Below are 20,980 nucleotides of genomic sequence, written 5' to 3'. Positions count from 1 at the left end.
TAGGGGGAGGAGGGGATGTTCCCTCCTCAAGTGTCAGCTCGAAGAAGTTCTAATTTGTCATGCATTCTTTATCTTGAAAGGGTGTTGAGTTTTGTCGAATTTTTTTTTTCTGCATTGATTGCAGTGTTTTTAATCTGTCAGTTAGCTTTGTTTTGGCTATGCTGGGTCTTCGTTGCTCTGTGCAGGCTTTCTCTAGTTGTGGTGAGCTGGGGCTATTCTCTAGTTGTGGTGCGTGGAGTTCCCATTGCAGCGGCTTCTCTAGTTGCAGAGCACGGGTTCTAGGGCGTGAGCGGGCTTCAGTAGTTGTGGCACATGGACCTAGTTGCCCCATGGCATGTGGAATCTTCCTGGGCCAGAGATCAAACCTGTGTCGACTGCATTGGCGGGTGGATTCTTAGCCACTGGACCACCGGGAAGTCCATCTGTCCCTGAGCTTTTCTGTGTCTTTCACAGACTAACATTTTCGGAGAGTCCGGGTCAGTTACCTGGTACTTCCTCATGATTATTCTGTGGATTTTTAGAAATTTCATTTATTTGTTTGTTTTTGGCTGTACTGGCTCTTCACCGCTGTCCATGGGCTTTTCCCTAGTTGTGGCAAGTGGGGGCTGCCTTCTAGTTGCAGCGCGAGGACCTTTCATTGCGATGGCTTCACTTTGCAACGGCTTCTCTGTGGCTTGCGGGCTCTGGAGCACAGGCTCAGTAGTTGCAGCCATGGGCTCAGCGGCCCCCAGGCGTGTGGGATCTTAATTCGTGGACCAGGGATTGAACCGAGGTCACTGAACCACCAGGAAAGTCCCCAAATGGTGATTTTTCTAACCCTTCTCGTTTCCTTTTACTAGTTGGTGGACATGTTAACTTTGAGATTACCTGTTAGACATCTAAGTGGTGATGGTGACTAGGAAGTGTAAAGTTCAGGAAGGGTTCAGGCTGTAGATTTAGATGTAGGAGTTGTCAGTCTATAGGAAGTTAAAGCCATTAGCAGTTGAGGGGCTCCAAGGGCCCACATCGCCTCTTGGTCACAGGACTTCTCCAGGCCTGGGTCCCCTGACCTGTTTTGGGGACAAACTCGGGTGCTGACTGGGTCACCAGAGTACCATGGCTTCATGGAGGCTGGGACTGGGGGCTCCTGTCTTAAGGGAAACTGGGTTCTATGAAAGGAAATGACCTTGCTCTGTTCAAAGCTGGTAAAAGCTCTTGGACTTAACCTGGCATTCAAGGCTTGTCCAGTGCACCCCTCCCCAAGCAGCAGCATAGTCCTACCTGTCTGCCTCTGCTCTCTGTGTCCTTCACTGCCACAGCTCGGAGAACTCCTGCTCATCCTTCAAAGCCCAGCCCAAATATTACCTTCTTCAGGAAGTTCCACCCCTGTACTCCCCAACAAAGTCGTTCATTTAAGAAATATTTCCTGATACTAGGCACCAAGACCAGTGAAAAAACACTCTATTCCTGCCCTCAGGGAGCCCATCTGTCTCCCTGGTGGAGACCAATACTGTATTCATTTGTAATCTCACAGATCTAAGCACCAGTGACAGCAACAAAGGACATCACTCTTGTGCTCTGAATGGAGAGCAGGGGGTTTGCACCAGCCTGGCCTGAGGTGTTTTGGGAGGGTTTCCTTGCAGAAATGCCGGCTGGCTGGAAGGCAGAGGGCAAGGGACGGGCTCCCATGGGTGGTGCACCCAGAAAGGTGGGCAGAGACAGCCAAGGTGAGGAGGCTGGATTTTCTCCCACTGGTACCGGGAAGTGTGCAAAGGGTCCTGATCAGAGGGGGACTTTTGAGGGAGTGGAGGGGGTGCTTCTGAGGAGTCCCTTGGCTGCCATAAGGAAAAGGCAGTGAGGGCTGCGTTGATTTTTCAGATCAGCCAGATTCAGGTGGGTAGCAGATGCCCTACTTCATTTTATTTTAAAAAAATATTTATCTGGCTGCATCAGGCTTCAGTTATGGCACGCAGGATCCTCGTTGCACAGGTTTCCGTGGCATGTGGGATCTTAGTTCCCTGACCCGGGATCACACCCACGTCCCCTGCATTGCGTGGCAGAGTCTTAACCACTGGAGCACCAGGCAAGTCCCCCAACTTCACTCTTATCAGCCCCGCTCCAGGGCTGGTGGTGATGGGAGCTTCTCATCTCAGTTCATCTGGGGTCCTTGTGGTCTCTGGCTCAGAGGGCTTGGCCCTTTCTGTTCCGTCAAGGGTTGTGCTCTGGAAACGCAGACGCCAAGGATTCTCAGGTGCCCTGGGAAGCTGCCTTTCCATGAAGAGAGAAACGCCTCCCTGATAGAACAGAATGCAGGAAGGGGACATCATCTAAGCCATGTTCACGTGCAGACTGTTTAATCTGAGTCTCGTCATGAGGAAACGGAAATCCAAATTATGTAACATTCTGCAAGATGCTTGGGAACTTTAAAAATGTCAGGATCATGAAAATACGAGTGGGGAAACTGGTTTTGCTTCAGTGAGAGTAAAGAGACATGGCAACGTGAGAGTAGTGACCGGTCCTGCTTTGGGTCCCGGCTGGATATGAAGGAGAAGCCGTGGAGGCTGTTGCGGGCCATCTGGAGTGTGAGCCCTGCTCTAGCTGGTGTTAAGGCCTCGGTGCCGTCCTGGGTAAGGGAGGTGCTTGAGGGCCCCTTGGCCGTTAAATTAAGAGGGTGACAGTGGCACTGGGCTTCCCAGGCGGCGCTGGTGGTAGAGAATCCGCTGCAGTGCAGGAGAAGCAGGAGACGTGGGTTTGATCCCTGGGCTGGGAAGATCCCTGGAGAAGGAAATGGCAACCCACTCTAGTATTCTTGCCTGGAGAATCACCATGGACAGAGGAGTCTGGCAGACTACAGTCCATGGGGTCGCAAAGAATCGGACACGACTGAAGTGACTGAGCACACAGCACCCGGTGGCGCGTGCTCACGTGGGAAGGAGTGTCCCTGTTCTTAGGCGTCACCTGGTGTGTTTGGGGTGAACCAGCATGGTGTGTGCAACTTATGTTTAAATGCTTGAGGTGAGGGAGATGTTTGTGTCCCAGAAAGGAACAATGCAAATACGGCAAAATCTTGCCAGTTGGCGATTCTGGGTAAAGACATGAAACGCTCCTTTCAGCCTGGGGAGGCAGGCCTCTCCTCTGCTGCACCAGGAGGGCTGGGAGCAGGGGCCCAGATTCAGCACATCAGGTGTGTCCCTCCCCCCCGCAACTCATGCTCTGACACGGGGTGTGCAGAGCTCTCCCTGGTCTGACCCACAATGCCTTGCCCCTGCTGCAGCAGAAACACTCGCTCTGAAGGGGTGAGGGTCCTCCTGGTGCCCCGAGGCTTGGCTGGCATAAAGCTCGGCTGCTGATTGGTCAAAGCCAGGGGGAGCAGCTTCTATATTCCTCCAGGCTTCTGAGCATCCAGCTCAGTGCCCAGGCCACCTGAAGCTTGTTTACTCACCCTCAAGTCACTCTCGGTGGGGCTAGGTCCAGGCAGCCCCAGGAGTTAATCTGAGCCACCTGTGGTCACTGGATGCTCAGCCACCACTACCAGGATCTAGACAGGAGGACACGCTGCTCCTAGTGAAGGGGGTCCGGCCCAGTGGCTTCAGATAAGTTCACAGACGGCCCTGCTGGGGAGGGCAGGGCAGCCCGATCAAAGCTCCTGGGAAGGTAGTTCCCTTGGGCCTGAGGTCAACCAGCACCTCAGCTGGGCTGGGCCAAGGGAGAAGACCAGGTGTCTGCAGCTCAGTTGGGCCCAAGAACTTTCTTTATAAAAAATGTTTATTGGGAAGTAGAATTGGTTTACAGTGTTGTATTTACAATGGTGTGTTAATCCAGGAACCTTCTAAAATACATATTACCTCCAGACATCACTTCCTGTTCCTTCTGCCTAGAATGCACTTTCCCGCGGTCTCCCCCACACCCCATCACTACACCCACCCCCGAAGCCGGCAAGCACCCCTGTCCCTCTCCCTGACCAGAGGCTGCTGCCCAGGCCAGCTTGAGCGGTGCCGTCAGGGTTCCCACGGCCTCACTAAGCCGCAGCGCCTTCTCTACCACCTGCCATGGGTGGAGCTCACTTGGGACACGTTCCGTCTCCCCCACCAGAATGTGAGCTCTGCGAGTGACCTGCAGGCCACGGGCCTGCCAGAGTGGGTGCTCAGGAAGTGCATCCAGGGTGTGTAACTGTCTGGGTGGAGACGGCTATCAGGGGTACCGAGTGCCCCGTCCTGGGTGAAGTGCATGCAGGGTCGGGGTCTGGAGCAGGCACCAGCTGTCAGCGAGGGTGGCCCATCCTGGCTCTGGTGTAGCAACTTTTTAAAAAACATTTTTTAGCCATGTCACATGGCATGTGGGACTTTTAGTTCCCCAACCGGGGATCAAACCCATGTCCCCTCATTGGAAGCGTGGAGTCTTCACCACTGAACTACGAGGGAAGTCCCACCATATAGCAACTTGAGTGAGTGAAGTCGCTCAGTCATGTCCGAATCTTTGTGACCCCGTGGACTGTAGACCACCAGGCTCCTCCGTCAATGGGATTTTCCAGGCAAGAGTACTGGAGTGGGTTGCCATTTTCTTCTCCAGGGGATCTTCCCAACCCAGGGATTGAACCCGGGTCTCCTGCATTGCAGGCAGATGCCTTAACCTCTGAGCCACCAGGGAAGCCCATTCAGCAACTTACTAAGCATTTATTTCTTCAAGGAAGCTGGTCAGGCAGATGTGACACACTCAGCTTCCAGATAAGGGAATCCAGAGCTTAGTGTTCTTGCCCAGCATCACAGAGCTGGTGCCTTAGCTGGAATTGCAGTTTGCCCTCCAGACCGCCTGTCTCCAAAGAGACTCCTACCACTTGGAAGGGGTCTGGCTGTCTCCTGGGGCATTCACTCCACCCACCTCATGCCAGCCTGGCCCATCCCACCGCAATAACACCATGAGCCCTTGGTACACATTACCTCATTTATTCTCACAACATGCCTGTGAGGTAGGGAGGGGCGGGGACTGTCCCCATTTTACAGAGGAGGAAATTGAGGCACACAGAGGTCAAGTGACTTGCCCAAGGTCACAGACGGCGGCCAAGCTGGAATGGGCCCTAGAGCAGGCCCGCAGTTCACCCAGGCCCCCTGCGGTGGGTGCTGGACAGAGGATAGCCCCAATACCATAGTCGTGGAGCGTGCAGCCTCGTGCACAGAGCTCGCTGCGGGCCAGCCTCACCTTCTCCCTGCCCCCTGCCCACCCTCCCCTTACCCTGCAGGCCTGGACCATTGCAGCTCAGGGCTCATGACACCCTGGGAGTGGGGCTGGGAGTGGGGCTGGGGAGAGAGAAGGATGATTGGGGTAAAAAAATAGAAAACTCAGAGGCTGGGCAGATGGGCCCATGGTGGGGGTCAGGTGAGAGTCCAAAAAAAAAGGGGGTGGGGGAAGGGCTGCTTACACACAGGGTATGTATTTTTACACACACTTGTACACACACCTAGATATAGTACATGTAAAAATATATGCTATTCACACACCCGCCTCCTGCCAGGTGCCCCGAGAGCCAGCGGTGGCGCTGGTGGGCATGGGTGAGCAGAGGGGCGTTTGTTAAATATACACTCTAAGGTCTATGTGCATATGTACACATACGTATAGACACAGCCGCCCGCCCCTCGGGTACAGGCTCGGCCAGGGGTAGACCACCCCTGGAACGTGGGGGCCCTCTCTTGAGTGGCCCCAGCAAGTCACTCTTAAGTCATACATTTTTGCTGAAGGAAGGAAAGGGGCTGGAGAGAAGAAAAAGGCGGGAGTCTGGAGTGTGGTAGCTGTGGTTTTTATCTCATCCTTGCCCCCCCCAAGACCTCAGCCCTCCTCCTGGTCTCAGAAAGGTGAGACCGGAGGCTGCTGCAGCACAGTGGGAGGGCCGCTTCTGCTGAGAGGAACCTGCAATCGTGTGCACGCGCGTGTGTGATTGTGTGTGAGCACTTGGTGGGGGAGGGGATGCGTGTCCATCTCCCTGTCCTCTGGGCTCAACCACACAAAGGGCTGAGAACCAGAAAGCCGATCGTCAGGATGGTGACCCCTGTGTGAGCTCTGAAGGGCAAAGAGAAACGTAAGGATGAGAACTCCACGGTCAGAGCTGGGTAGCCGGGAGGAGGAAGGGCAGGGCAGGCGCCCAAGGCTGCCCCGGGCTGTCATCATCTTGTAAACAGGCTAGTTTAAGCTCTCATTAGACAGAATGAGTAAAAAGACCGTGGTCTGGAGGCCGGGCCAGGGAGTTGCCAAAGTCCATCTATCTAGTCCGCCGCGGCCAGCGAGAGGAGAAAAAAAAGGTTCCTAGTTTCATGTTTTTGTTGATTTGTGTGTGTGTGAAGTCTCCATAACCTAAAGCTTGGAGGGACCCAAAGAAGCCAAATCGTGAGCCCTTGGATGCGTCAATTTGAAAGTTGGCTCAGGGTCTCTAGACAGAATAACCATACTAAAGGTTGAGAAAATTTTGTTCCATTTGCATTTAGTTTGTGTTTTTTTTTTAATGATTTAAAATTGTTTGCTTCCTGGTCTCAGAGCCGGGTCTGGGCCTCAGGGACGTAAATCTCGATGCTGTCTGCGCTCTCTGTGGCTGAGTTCTGCCGCACGGAAGCCGCCCGCTTGGCTGCCAGGAGTCTCTTGCGGGCCTCCTGACGCTGCTTGTCCCCAGCATCAGAGGCCTTGTCGCGGCTCATTGCCGGCTTGGATTTGGCTGGCTTCTTTGGGACCGGAGGGGGTGCTTTCTTCTCTTCCTTTAGTGAGACAGTGAGGAGGGAAGAAAAATAAAATAAAGGTGCCACCTTGTATGTGGCGGCACTACCACCCACAATATGCTGGCAGCTGGAGTCTCCACCCCAGCTCCCCTGCATTGGGCACAAGCAACACACATTTGGAACCAGGAAGCCACAAGAAGCAATGATGGTGGGAAGAGCACAAGGCACAGGAGCAAACAGCAAGCCTACAATCCTGGTGTTCTGGTAGGAGGGGACGGACAGACCACCTCTTCCCACCCCTGCTTGGAACCACTGAGAGCCCAAAACTCACACAGGAACCGCACAGCCAGAGCCGGGATGTAAATTCAGGGCCTCTGACTCCCAGATCACACTGCACATGCTGTTCTAGGGGATCAGAACTCACAAGGGCCACAGTCCAGTACCCAACAACCGAAGGGGGCGCTGGGCACCGTTTCACAGATGGAAACCCGGGCCTCAGGGATGAGGCCAGCCTGGGAGGCAGAACCCGGTCCAGACCCCTGGACTCCTGGCAGCGTGGTCCTAGGAGAAGGACCCCTTTTCTGCCTCTGGCATTTCCAACAGCTGTGACTACACTAGCGTTCCAGGCTGAGGGCATGTGTCTCCCAGGAGTCCCATTTTCCGAACATGCAGGGCAGGAAGGCATGCTTCGGGGGCAGCCTCAACTACACAGAGCCAGCGGCATGCTGGACGAGCGCCGAGCATGGACCCCGCACACTGATGGACGTGAGCCCCCAGCTCAGAGACGACACACGGAGAAGGGAGCCAAGCAGCACTGACCGATGTGGGCAGCGTTATTGCCGACCAGGAATTTGTCCCTGGACTTCCCCTCCGCACTGCTCCATGCTCACCTTCCTCTTCTCGGGGGTCTCCACCAGCTGCCAGCTGTTGGCCTTGAGGTGGTAGAGTTCATCAAACTTCATGCTGATGTCCTCGATGGACAGCTGGAGCAGGTCCCAGAACCCTGCCAGGTCCTGGGCCGTTGGACGTGGGTTGGCATCAGGGTTCTGTGGGACAGAGCAGGGTCAGTGGGGCCAGCAGGGCAAGGAGGCAAGTATGGTCTCCTGGCCCTGCGTGGCTTCTCACGCACATGGTGACGAAGCCTTCGCCACCTCTGCTGGGCTCTGGTCAGGAAGGCCCTCGTGGCCTACTGTGTGGCTGGCGTGTGACTCGTCTCATCTTATAGGGAGGAGGCAGCGTCACTCCCAGGTCAGTGTGATTACAGACCCATGGGGATGCCCTCCCATCATTCTGTTCTCAGCCAACACATTCCTCATCATGACTTCCTCGGTGAACCCCCAAACCCCTACTGGTCCTAGAGACAAACACTGGCCGTTGTCCCCCAGCCCTGGCCGGACGGAAAGAAGCTCCCCACAGGAATAGCTGCCACCCGACAGGTGAGGGTGAAGGAGAAGGGAGACCCAACAAGCCTAATGGTGGTTATTTCTTTAGTTCTTACCTTGACTGTCTTCTTAGATACAGAGTATGTTGTAATAAAAAGTGCTAACTGATTTTTAACTTCCCTGTGTCTGTTTTTACACAGAGTTCACTTTTCTATTTCAGAAGGTATTAAAGACCTGAAAGGACCACTCCTGGCCCTTTCCTTGTGGGCACTGTGGCTGGGGAGGCAGGACCTTCTCCATGTCAGGGAGGAGGTCACAGAGGCTTAGAGGCTAATCCAGCTGGGGGCTCTGACTGGGAGACCCGCTGCGGAGGAAGCAGAATCACACTTACCAAGTTTTGCTCACAGAGGCCCCGGAACTGCTGGAATTTCTGCGACATCAGTAGCTGGGCACTGCCCACAGCACTGAGGACTTTCCCTAAGACTGAGAGAGAAGGGGGCGAAGGCTGAGCAGAGCTCAAGTCTGCTTCCGCCTCCCTCCCCACCACCTCAGGACACTGATCATTATTTGCTGATGGCAGCCAGTCTTCATTTTATTTACACAGTAATTAACCCACTAGTTTCTAAGGATATTTCATGGCGATAAATCGGAAAACTGAGTTTAAATGGAAAAAAATTTTTCAGGAAAACAAATTACTACTATAGGCTCAACAGGAAATAGAAAATCTGATTAGACCAATAACTGTTTAAAATAACTGAAGCAGGAGTTAAAAATCTTCTCTAGAAAAAGGAACCAGGCCTATATAGTTTTATACGTGAGGTTTTACAAAACCTTCAAGGAACAGATAACCCCTGTTATATATATTCAAATTCTTCCTGAGAGTAAATAAACACAGAAAATGACACAGCTAATTTCAGGAGCCCTGAGAAAAAGATAGGACATGGCAAGAATAGGCCACTTTCATTACGAATGCAAAAGTCTTACAGCAAAGAGCAGTGTTAACCATGAAGTGTTCAGCCCAGGAATACAAGACTGAAGTCTTTTAGTGTGATTTCTGGTTTTTAAGTGGCAGGGGAGACTTTCCTGGCGCTCCAGTGGTTAAGACTCCACACTTCCAATGCAGGGGGCACGCATTTGATCCTTGGTCAGGGAACTAAGATCCCACATGCCACAGCTAAAGAGAAGCCTGCGGGCTGCAACAAAGAGCCTGTGTGCTGCAGTGAAAGGCCCCCATGCCCCAGCCGGGGCCGGACACAGTCAGGTATTTTTTTTTCTAAAGTAAAAAAATTAATTATGTTGTATGTCATCAAAATAATAAAGTAGCAGGAAGACAATACTATCTCCTGACCCCCTTAGAAATCACTGAAAAGCAAAACAGTAAATAAATCAAGATGCACACTGCCTCCTGGTAGAATCCGGAGCACGGTGTATGAGAGTGTCAACGTGCAGTGATAGCCACGCAGGGAGAGTTCCTGCAGTTGAAGGGCTCAGATAAAGGTGGCAGTTTTGAGTTCTTAAAAGTGGCATAGCTTGAAATAAAAAGGGGTATGGACTGCAACAGGAGCTTCCCTGAATCTGATTCAGCACCAGGGGTGGGGGGCAGGGGGCAACAACACTGCTGGTAACTGCCCTCTGGTGTCCTGGAGAGAAGACCAAGCTGAAGGGCACACTGTACCCGTCACCAGGCTGAGGAGCTCCTGCCAGCCTGGGACACCCTCCTGCCTCCTCCCCCACAATGGTCTACTTACAACAGCTTATCTAGGAGGAATTGCACCTCATTTAGAAATTAGTTATGACAAAGGAGCCCACGTAGGAGCTCGACATAGTACAGGAGCAGCAAACGGCAGGTAAGTGTTCACCAGGAAGTTGTTGCCAGAGAACAGATGAAAAGTGTGACTTGTAGCCACAGATATTTAAACAGCAGTTCAAAGCAGAGACTGAAGTGCCCTGAAAAGAGATTTAAAGAGCATGGAAGGAGGTAAGACATGAGCTCTGGAACTATGCAAGAGAAAAATCAGGCATCACAGAAACAAGGGCCATGATGGACACAGCACAAAGAATAAACCGTAATGAAAACCAGTACCGATGAGGGAACAGGAGTGGAAAAGCTCCCGGTGCAAAACCCTTACACTGCTAAACTGACATCTTAAAGCTGCCAGGAATAACTGCAGGTAGTGGGTGTATGTACCTGGCTTGGTCTAAAGTAGAATGGGAATAAAAGAAGTCCCTTTTGAAGAATTCCTCATCATAAGACTACACTTAGGTACCTTTTTTTTTTTTTTTAAAGAAATAGAAGAAGCAACTAGAGGACTTCCCTGGTGGTTCAGTGGCCAAGACTCTGTGCTCCCAACACAGGGGCTTGAACCCGATCCCTGGTCAGGGAGCTCGATCCCACATGCGGCAACCCAGACCTGGTGCAGCCAAACAAAATAAATACTAAAAAAAAAAAAAAAAGAAGCAAGTAGGTATATTACAACAAAGAGACTATTTAAAAGAAAGTGACTGAGAGAGCGCCAAAGAATTGATGCTTTTGAACTGTGGTGTTGGAGAAGACTCTTGAGAGTCCCCTGGACTGCCAGGAGATCCAACCAGTCAATCCTAAAGGAAGTCAGTCCTGAATATTCATTGGAAGGACTGATGCTGAAGCTGCAGCTCCAATACTTTGGCCACCTGATGCAAAGAACCGACTCACTGGAAAAGACCCTGATGCTGGGAAAGACTGAAGGAGGGAGGAGAAGGGGATAAGAGGATTGGATGGCATCACCAACGCGATGGACGTGAGTTTGAGTAAACTCCGGGAGTTGGTGATGGACAGGGAAGCCTGGCGTGCTGCAATCCATGGGGTCACAAAGATTTGGACACAACTGAGCAACTGAACTGATACTGACTGAGAGACATGGAAGAGAGAGGGAAACTTAACATACATCCGTCAGAGTTCTAAAAGGACAGAGAAAATGGAAGAAAAGAAATTTCTTCAGAGTGATCATGACTTAGGATATGACTAGAAGAACCACCCCATCTCATTTTATGCTTAGAGAACCTTGGTACTAAAGACACGGATGAGAAAGGAAAACTACCAGCCAAATAATCAAGAATAAAGGCAAAATGATTAAATCACATATTTTAAAAAGTGCAACAATGTACTAAAGTAATATAACTCAGCTGGGTTTATTCTGGTACTACAAGACAGATTCAATATTAGAAAATTCTAATAACTTCTGATTCTGGCTATGAAAAACCAGTTACTATCAGATAAACTGAACTTAAAACCCCACCAAAAAACTAAATAACATACTCAAAACAACAAAATATCCCTTTCAAGGCATTAAAAAGTTACCAAAGCAGCCAGAATTTGAGAGGCTAAGATTTCAATAAGAAGGGAAACTATAATCAGGTGAGTCTGATGGTCTGTTACCCCAAGGCGCCTCCCAAATTTATAGGCAGCAGAAAGCTGAGTGCTAAGACAACGAAGTGGTGGCTGAGAGTCTGAGAAGCTGAGCAGAGCTTGTGGTAGAGTTCCACGGGGACAGGGAGACCAAAACTGGAATTCGGAGCTACAAGGCAGACAGGACTTGGGGGAAAGCACCTCAAGCTGAGCAAAGCTTCCAGCCGTCTTAAGATGGGGGCAAGACAAAATTGGAGCTCAGTGTCTGCCAAGAAGGAGGGGTTTGGAAATACCCAAGGCTGTCACAAAACCCAGCTCTGAATCAGCTGAATCCCATACTGGATTAAGTTTTTCTCGCCCTATGCAATTGTCTGTAAGAAGCAAAAGTAAATCCATTCTTGAAGAACAGAAAATCATTCTTAAAAAAAAAAATCATCCTGGGTCTCAAGTTATTTCTGTAGTTTTCATATACAGTTTCTGGTGTTGAATAAGAATTACCAAGTGTGAGGATTCCCGGGTGGCTCAGTGGTAAAGAATCCGCTGCCAATGCGGGAGACACGGGTTCGATCCCTGATCCGGGGATCCCATACGCTATGCAACAGCTAAGCCTGTGAGCCTGTGAGGCTCCACAACTATGAGCCTGCACTCTAGAGCCAGAAGCTGCAACCACTGAAGCCTGAGCACCCTAGAACCTGTGCTCCGCAACAAGAGAAGCCACTGCGATGAGAAGCCTGCACAACTAGAGAAAAGCCCGTGCAGCAACAAAGACCCAGCACAGCCGGTAAACGAAAAATAAAAACTTGGAAATTCACCAAACATGCCGCGAGGTAGGACCAAATGACCGCACAGCAGAAGAGAAAATCAGAAAAAGTAACAGACCCACAGGGGACACAGGTACTAGAAGTACTGGACAGGGGCTTTAAAAGGACTTTGTCCAAGAAAATATATAACATGATGGGGAATTTCAGCAAAGAACCAGAAATCTATCAAAAAGAATAAAATGTAATTCTAGAACTAAAAACATACTGAAATTGACTGCCGTGAAAGTGAAAGTCGCTCAGTCACGTCCGACTCTTTGCAACCCCATGGACTATACAGTCCATGGAATTCTCCAGGCCAGAATACTGGAGTGGGTAGCCACTGCCTTCTCCAGGAGATCTTCCCAAACCAGGGAGCGAACCCAGGTCTCCTGCACTGCAGGCAGATTGCATTGCATTGGATTCTTTACCAACTGAGCTATCAGGGAAGCCCACTGATTGCAACAGATAGGTTTTGTAGATTAATTACAGCTAAACTATAAAATAATCCAGCAGGAAATGTCCAGATTGAGGTCCAGAGGAGGAAATAAAAGAAGGAAAATTCGGAAGAGAAAATGAAGAAACAACATGGCAGTCTAAAATATGTGTAACTGGAGTCCACAAGGAGAGAAGAAATAAAATGGAGCAGAGATCTGAGGAAATGATGGCCGAGACTTTACTGAAACTGATGAAAGTTATTCAAGCTGAAGATTCAAGAAACCCTGTGAGCATCAAGTTGGAAAAACACAAAGTAAACCATACCTAGGTATCCTAGTAAAAATGGATAAAACTCAAATACAAGAGAAAAATCTTAAAAGCAAAGGGGAAAAAAATTATTCTTCAAAGCAGCAGCAGGAAGACCGACTTTTCAATAAAAGTCTGGAAACCAGAACATAGTAACTTTTATAAATAAAAATGCTGAAAGAAGATCAATACCTACCTAGAGTTTTATACTTAGCAAAAAATACTGTTCAAAAAAAGAGAGGGAAAAATACAGACATTTTAAGACAAATACTGCATTAATATAAGTACTAAAGGGAGTTCTTAGGGCAGAGGAAAGTGATTCTCATAACTGCAAGCACAGAAATAAAGGAGTAAAGTGTTACCAGAAAGAAAAGAGTAATTATGTGGGTAATACTGATTGTATAAAACAAAAATAATGTCTTGGGGCAGTTAGATCATATTTATAGAATGGAAATATCTCACGGCCATAGTACACATGATCAGGTCCTTGCATTATCTGTGAAGTGGTTAAAGTACCAATTTAGTCTTACAAAGTCAAGGATACAGAGTAACTGCTAAAAGAACAATAAGCTAACATGAGCAAAGTGGAAATAGATATCTGATTAATCTAAAAAGAAGACAAGAAAGAAAAATCTATCAATAAATATACCACATTACAGATTAGAAAAACCATATGATTATCTAAATAGATACACAGAATTCCATTAAATTCAACAATTCTCTTAACCAGAATAAGCGTATTTACAACAGACCTATAGTAAACCTCATACACAATGGTACCATGCTAAAAGCAATTCCTTATTTACAAATAAGAATACAGCAGTATTTCTAGATACAAGATCAATAAAAAGGCCAAGAGCATTTCATCAACCAAAGAAAAAGAATATAATAACAAAAATACTACTTCATTTCAGTTCAGTCGCTCAGCTGTGTCTGACTCTTTGACCCCATGAAATGCAGCACGCCAGGCCTCCCTGCCCATCACCAACTCCCGGAGTTCAAACTACTACTTACATCCTTCCAAAATTAAAATACTAACCTAATGAATCTTTAAACAATATGGAAAACTTCTATGTGGAAAATATAAAATTTAAATGAAGGACACTACAGAAGACCTACATAAATGGAGAGACATAATCATGTTCTTGGATACAAAAGACTCATTCATAAACATCAATTTTCTATCAAACTGATGTACAGATTCTATATAATTCCAGTCAGAACCTCAACATAGAAGTTAAAAAGCCAAGTCTAAAATGTATATGGAAAAAGCAAAGAGCCAATGCCAAGATATTCCTGAAGAACAACAGGTTGGAGGAATTTGTCTTTTCAATTACAGTAAGTCTCCTATGCACGAACCTTCAAGTTGTGACTTTCAAAGATGAGAACACGCGTCCCGTCAGGGTCGGGCGGGGGTGTCTCCCCTGCCGACGCCGTTCAGCTCCGCTGTCTGCCACCGCCTCTCCGTCCTCTAGTCAGTAACGCCTCCTGCCCTTAGTGCCAGCCCCTGGATGCTAGCTCTCGCAATGTACTACTTGACTTTTCAAGCTACTGTACTGTAACATTAAAAATGTTTTCTTTACTTTCTGTACTTGTTTTTTATGTATTATTTGCATGAAAAGTATTATAAACCTATTACAGTACAGTACTATATAAATGATTGTGTTAGCTGGATACCGAGGCCAACTTTGTTAGACTTATGAACAATCTTGACTTACAGATGTGCTCTTGGAGTGGAACTCATTCATATGCAGGGGACCTAATGTATATAAAAAATCCTAAGGAATTCCCCCCAAAACAGTGAGGTTGCAGCATATGAGATTGATGTACAAAAATCAGTTGTGTCTATATAGTAACAGTGAATAGCTGACAATGGAATAAAGAAAAACTTCATTTACAATACCATCAAGCAGAATAAAATATTTAGGAATAAACTTAACAAAGAAATATGACTTGTCCACTGAAAACTGCAAAACAGTATTGAAAGAAAATTTTAAGAACTTAAATGAAGATAGCCTATGTTCATGTTCAGAAGACTTAAAAGATGATACCACCTGTCAAACTGAATTACAGATTTAACACAATCCCTATCAAAATACAATCCTATCTGCCTGTTTTTTGAGGAAATTGACCATCTGATCCTAAAATTCATATGGAAATGAAAAATGAAGTATGAACTTTAGAACTTCCTTTAGTGAGAAAATGAGAACTAACGATAAACTTCTTTTACTTGAAAAATAAAATTGGAGGATTCACACTTCCCAATTTCAAAACTCATTTCAAAGCTACAGTCATCATGACAGTACAGTACTGGCCTAAGTATACACATGTACATTGATGCAGTGGAATAGAGTCCAGAAATAAACCCTTACATTTAGTCAGCTAGTTTTTGACAAGGATACAAGACTATTCAATTGAGAAAGAAGAGTCTCACTAATAAATGCTGGGACAACTGGATATCCAAGTGTAAACAATGAGGGTGGACCAACACCTCACACCATATACAAAAATTAACTCAAAATGGATCATGGACCTAAATGTAACTACTAAAGGTATAAAACTCTTAGAAGGAAACAGGAGTAAAATCCTCACGAGGCTGGATTAGCAATGGCTTCGTAGACTTGACAGCAAGTCACAAGCGATAAATGAAAACACCAACTGGACTCCATTAAAGTTAACCTGTCGTGTTTCAAAGAAGACCTACCAGCAAAAAGTGGAAACCCCTGATGAATGGGTAAGCAAAATGCAGTATATCCATACAATGGAGTACTATTCAGCAGCAGAAAGGAGTGAAGTGCTGACATGCTACAGCATGAGGAAACCTCAGAAACACTAGGCAGAGTGAGTCCAGACCTGCAAGTGCGCACCGCATATGAGTCCCCGCACAGGGAATGTTCAGAGCGGGCAGCTCTAGCGAATGAAGCTGATCCGTGTTTCAGTGCTTGTGCTCAGTTGCTAAGTCGTGTCTGACTCTTTGTGACCCCATGGCCTGCAGCCTGCCAGGCGCCTCTGTCCCTGGGATTTCTCAGGAAGAATACTGGAGTGGGCTGCCATTTCCTACAGAGTGATGGCTGAATGGGTACAAGGTTTCTTTTTGGGGTAAGGAAACTGTTTTAAAATTAGGTAGCAGTGATGGTCACACAACTCTGTGGATATACTAAAAACCACTAAATTGTATACTTTCAAGGGGTGAATTTTATGATATATAAATTACATTTTAATACTATTATAAAAAAACTGCTCACAAAAAGTAGAAGCAATTCAAATGCTCATCAGTGGCATGGATAAGCAATGATATGTTCATACAGTGGAATGCTGCATGTTAATGGAAAGAATGAACTACACGTACATGCATTAACATGGATGAGTCTTACAAACAAGGCTGAACCAAGAAGGCAGGTTTCAGAAGAATACAGACACCCGGCTTCTATGAATGTAAATTTTGAAAGCAGGCAAAACTAAACAGTATGTTCCTTAGGGTCACACATATATGTGGTACAAGTATAAAGAAAGGCAAGGGTGTAATTAACACAGAATTCAGGATAGTGTTACTGCTGTGGCAGAAAGAAGGTGACCAACATCAGGTCCAAAGATACCGGTAATATTCCATTTTGTAAACTAGGTGGTGAGAAAAGGGGTGTTGGACATTCTTCTTTACTCTGTCTACTGTTTGCATGTGTATGTCACAATAAAAATGAAGGTTAATAAGAATGAGAGCAAAAGTAAAGGTTTTCAGATAAATCAAAGCAGGGTTAATTCCAGTTCTCAGGTTCTCACTAAGGACAATTCTAGGGACTTACCTAGTGGTCCAATGGTTAAGAATCAACCTTCCAATGCAGGGGACACTAGTTTGATCCTCTGGTCAGAGAACTAAGATCCCACATGCTGTGGGCAACTAGAGAGGCCTGCACACCACAACTAGAGAAAGCTGATACGCTGCAACAAAGAGAGCCCACGTGACGCAACCCAGACCCAGCACAGCCAAAAAAAAGAAAAAAGACAGTTCTAAAGGATGAACTCAGCAAAGAAGAAAATGATCCAGGAAGGAAGATCTGAGATAAGGAATTATGAACAAAGAAAATGATAAATACATGGGAATTATTAAACACGCATTTAGATAATTGAAAATTATATAATGATAATGTGTACAGTTTTAAATCGTAAGAAAACAGTTAGATAAATTATATGTTAAGGCTTTTATGTTGTTTGGGAGAAAGGTAAAAATGCTGACTAACTTACTTTTACAATTTGAAGTGTTAAAGGAACAGAAATACAGTGCATAACTTCTGTGGCAGTTATGGCTAGTTGTCCTAGCGTTCGTGTCCTTCTCCCTCAGAAGTAGAACCTTTTCTTTATTTTGTTTCAAACAGCAACTTTATTCAGATGAAATAAAACACAGGAATTTCTCAGGCAAACTGGATTTTCTAGGACAAAGGATTGTCAAGTGGAAAATATGATACATGGTATGCAAAGTCATAGAACAAGTTACATTAGTACCAGGGTGGAATAACGGCTTCTGCTGTTAGTATGATGGCCTATCTCTAATATGCACACTCTGTCCAGCAAGCGCAGCACAGGCGTTTGAAAACAAGTTGTCTGGGGGGACCTATAGTTTTAACTGGGTACATACATGGCTGCTGGGACTCAGGCATGTCCCAGGCCACCCTTGCGACAAGCTATGAGTAGTTTTGTCAAAGGGATAGAAGTGGGAGTGGTAGGTGGGGCTGGCTTGTTCTATTTTGCCACTGATTCCTTTGCTGCTGGAATGCTCTTGGGGTTCTGGAATCCAGCAGCCGTTGGGAAAGATGAGAAGATCTCATGAATGGAATCCAATTATGACATCGAACCTAAAGAAGCAGCTACAGCATCACTACTGCAGACATTCCCGAATGTGAGAGAGATGAACAGTCTTGTTCACACCACCTTTTCTTTCCTTTTTAAATGTTATTTATAGGCAAACCTAATCCAAACTAAAACACAACCTCAAAATAGCAAAGGGAATGGGGAGAGAGAAGGCAAGAAAAGAGAGGGAAAAAAAAGAAACCTCTAAAGAGTAGAATGAAGAGCACAAAATAACATGGTAAGAATAAATCCAAAGAGGAGAAATCCCATTGTAAATGGATAACATTCTCTACTTTTGAAATAAAAATCAGCAGACTGAACAGATTACCAAACTCGGATATATGCATATAAGAGCCATAATTATAAGGCGAGAGCAAAGTTGAAAGTGAAAGGATTGAACGCTGTGTGACAGATGGACACTAACCAAGGAAACCTGGTTAAGCAATACTCTCAACACTTTATAACGACGACTTTGAGGCAAAACACAATCAGGCATCTGGAAAAATAGAATGAATCACTAAACATTCACCTGGGATATTATTACATCCTGAGCTTCGTACATCTAAGATATCTTCAAAATAATCTAAAGCAAAATGTGACAGAAGTTTAAGGAGAAAAGGACCAATTCACCATTTTATAGAAGGTGCCAGACTTCCCTCGTGGTACACTGGATGGGAGTCCACCTGCCAATGCAGGGGACACAGGTTTGATCCCTGGTCCTGGAAGATCCCACATGCCTCGGGGCAACTAAAGCCCATGGGCCACAACTAGTGAGCCCTTGCTCAGAGCCCAGGAGCCGCAGCCACTGAGCCCTTGAGCTGCACCTGCTAAAGCCCACGCACCTAGGGCCCGTGCTCCGCGAAAGAAGAGGCCACTGCAATGAGAACCCCGTGAACTGCAACAGGGAGCAGCCCCCCGCACCCCCCAGAGCAACTGGAGAAAAAGCCCTCACAAAGCACCAAGACCCAGCACAACCAAAATTAAAAAAAAAATCTTTTTAAGTGCATGATACACATCCCCTCCTCCTCCTAAGTCGCTTCAGTCGTGTCCGACTGTGTGCGACCCCACAGACGGCAGCCCCCAATACAACACAATTACACTGACAGCAGAATAAAAAGAAGCCCATCTTCTGGAGTAAGACCCCCTCAGATCTCCCTCTACAGCCTCGTCTTGCGCACGGTTCCTTCTCTCTCCTTGGTGTCCATTTCAGATGCTCCCCAACCTCCCGATGCCCCCTCTGACTTTTTCAGGCTGTGTTGGTAACTGCCCTCCCACCTCAGGGCTCCCCGAACACCGCTTCCTCCTGTCACTCTGTTCTCTACTAGTTCAGTTCCTTCTCGCCCACCTAAGAATGTCATCCAACAGTTACCCCCTTTCTCTCCTGCATAATGGATTTCCTTTTTCCTGCAGAGTCATTCTCAACAATATAGAAATGTGCCTGTAACACTCCATTTAAACATAAAAAGAACAACAGAAAAATCCGAGCCCTCCCCTCTGACCCTTCGCTCCCTTCATTTCTCTGCTCCCTGAACAGAAAACTTCATCAATGGAGTCATCTGTACTTGTGGTCTCCCAGCTATTCTATTAGTCCTTCAGTCAGGCTGTCCTCCCCTCGGCACCCCACCACCTCCAAAGCAGACCAGCTCTTGAAGCCTGTGATGACCTCACATTCCTAAATCTGCCCTGCTGTGCCCATCAGAAAAGCATCTGACACAGTTGATTCTCTCTTGAGAATTCTCGTCTCAGTTTTGACCTTAAGTCTGTACTTGGATGGCTTTCAAATATGATCTCCAACCCAGAGACCTGGGGAGACCAGACTCATGTATCCAACTGCCTGCTTGACCTCTCCACTTTGATACGTAGTTTGATAGTGTTCAAAACTAAACTCCTGACTTTTCTCCCGATATCTACACTAGTCTTTCCTGTCGCAGGGGCAGCTCCATCCTTTCTGTGACTCACAAAACCAAATCTTTTTTGACTCTTTTCACTCTTAAGTCTATATCCAACCCTGTCAAGAAATCCTGCTCTACCTTGCAGATACACCCAGAATCTGACCCCTCCCTTAAACACTCCATGGTCTCCATCTCCTCTTCCCCAGATCCTGTTACTTCCTCCTAACTCATCTTCCAGCTTCCCCTTGTGCCCCTCCCCCCACTCTCTTTTGAACAGAGAAACAAGATTAATCCTGTAAAAAAGAATGTCACATTGCAGGGCTCAGAATTCTCCAATGTGTTCTCTTCTGGGGAGTCAAAGCCAAGCCTTTACTCTGAGGCCCTCTGTGATCTGGGGCTCCGCCACACCAACTTCATCCCCCACCTCCCCCCTGCTCACTCCTGCAGCTATACTGGCCGCCTTCCCCAAGCCTGGAACACGTCAAGCTCTTGCTCACCGTTGGAGTTCTCTGATCTTCAGAGTTCTAAGACCACTTCTCCCTTCCTTCCGGCTTCTGCTCCTAGGTCACCTTATCTGGGAGGCCTTCCCTGACCACACCACGGGGGACAGCAACACTGCCCCCAGCCACGCAGCACTCCATCCTGCTCCTACTGGGCTTTGTTCTCTCTGCTGCATGTCTAACCATCCTGCACACTGTATGTTTAGTGGGTTATTTTCTGTCTCTCCCTGTAAGAATGTAAGCTCCATGAGGGCAGGGACTTCGTGTTATTCTGCTCCATCCCCAGGTGCTGGCGTGTGGAAAGAATTCAGTAAATATTCACTGAATGTTCACTGAATGAAGGTCAGGACCAAGGGAAGGATGCCGCTGTCTTCGTACTGTCCCACAATGTCCTGACACTCCTGCAGTCATACAAGATGCGCATGAGACACAGTAAAATTAGAAAGACAGACATGGCAACTGCTATCCGAGCAAACGTGATCATTTATGATGTGAATCCAAGAGGGCCGAGAGCTGTACAAGGCTGCTGGACACAAGATCAGTGTAGATGCCTCAATGTTAAGTAGGCAAATAATAAAAACTCATTTTACTACCAAAAAATTTACAAACCCAGAAAGTAGCAAGGAATAAATCTAATACAAATATGTAAGGTCTTCATAGATGTGTTACTCACACTTGGAAAGGAGCATGTAAGAGGGAGATCTGAATAAATGAAGAGATAAACTGCATTCATAGCTAAGAAGACTCAGTATTTTTTTAGG

The 20,980-nt window shown here is 47.1% G+C and overlaps 1 protein-coding gene across 5 annotated transcripts in view; it reads right to left on the bottom strand.

The window, feature by feature from the left end:
• Positions 1-4,906: 4,906 nt before the first annotated feature.
• DLGAP4 (DLG associated protein 4) overlaps positions 4,907-20,980 on the bottom strand; it is a 140,872-nt gene continuing 124,798 nt past the window's right edge. For 4 of the 5 annotated variants that reach the window (XM_069548483.1, XM_069548485.1, XM_069548486.1 and 1 more), the window contains 3 exons: positions 8,451-8,542; positions 7,568-7,723; positions 4,907-6,716 (listed from right to left, as the gene is read on the bottom strand). In XM_069548483.1, coding sequence (XP_069404584.1) covers positions 6,498-6,716; positions 7,568-7,723; positions 8,451-8,542 — 467 coding nt within the window. In that variant the 3' untranslated portion in view covers positions 4,907-6,497. Of the gene's footprint in view, positions 6,717-7,496; positions 7,724-8,450; positions 8,543-20,980 lie in introns of all 5 variants that reach the window. The other variant, XM_069548484.1, reaches the window with a different exon arrangement.

This window comes from Ovis canadensis, chromosome 13 (genome assembly GCF_042477335.2).
Source record: "Ovis canadensis isolate MfBH-ARS-UI-01 breed Bighorn chromosome 13, ARS-UI_OviCan_v2, whole genome shotgun sequence".
In the NCBI taxonomy this organism is placed as follows: Eukaryota; Metazoa; Chordata; class Mammalia; order Artiodactyla; family Bovidae; genus Ovis; species Ovis canadensis.
This window is presented reverse-complemented; position numbering and strand designations above follow the sequence as displayed.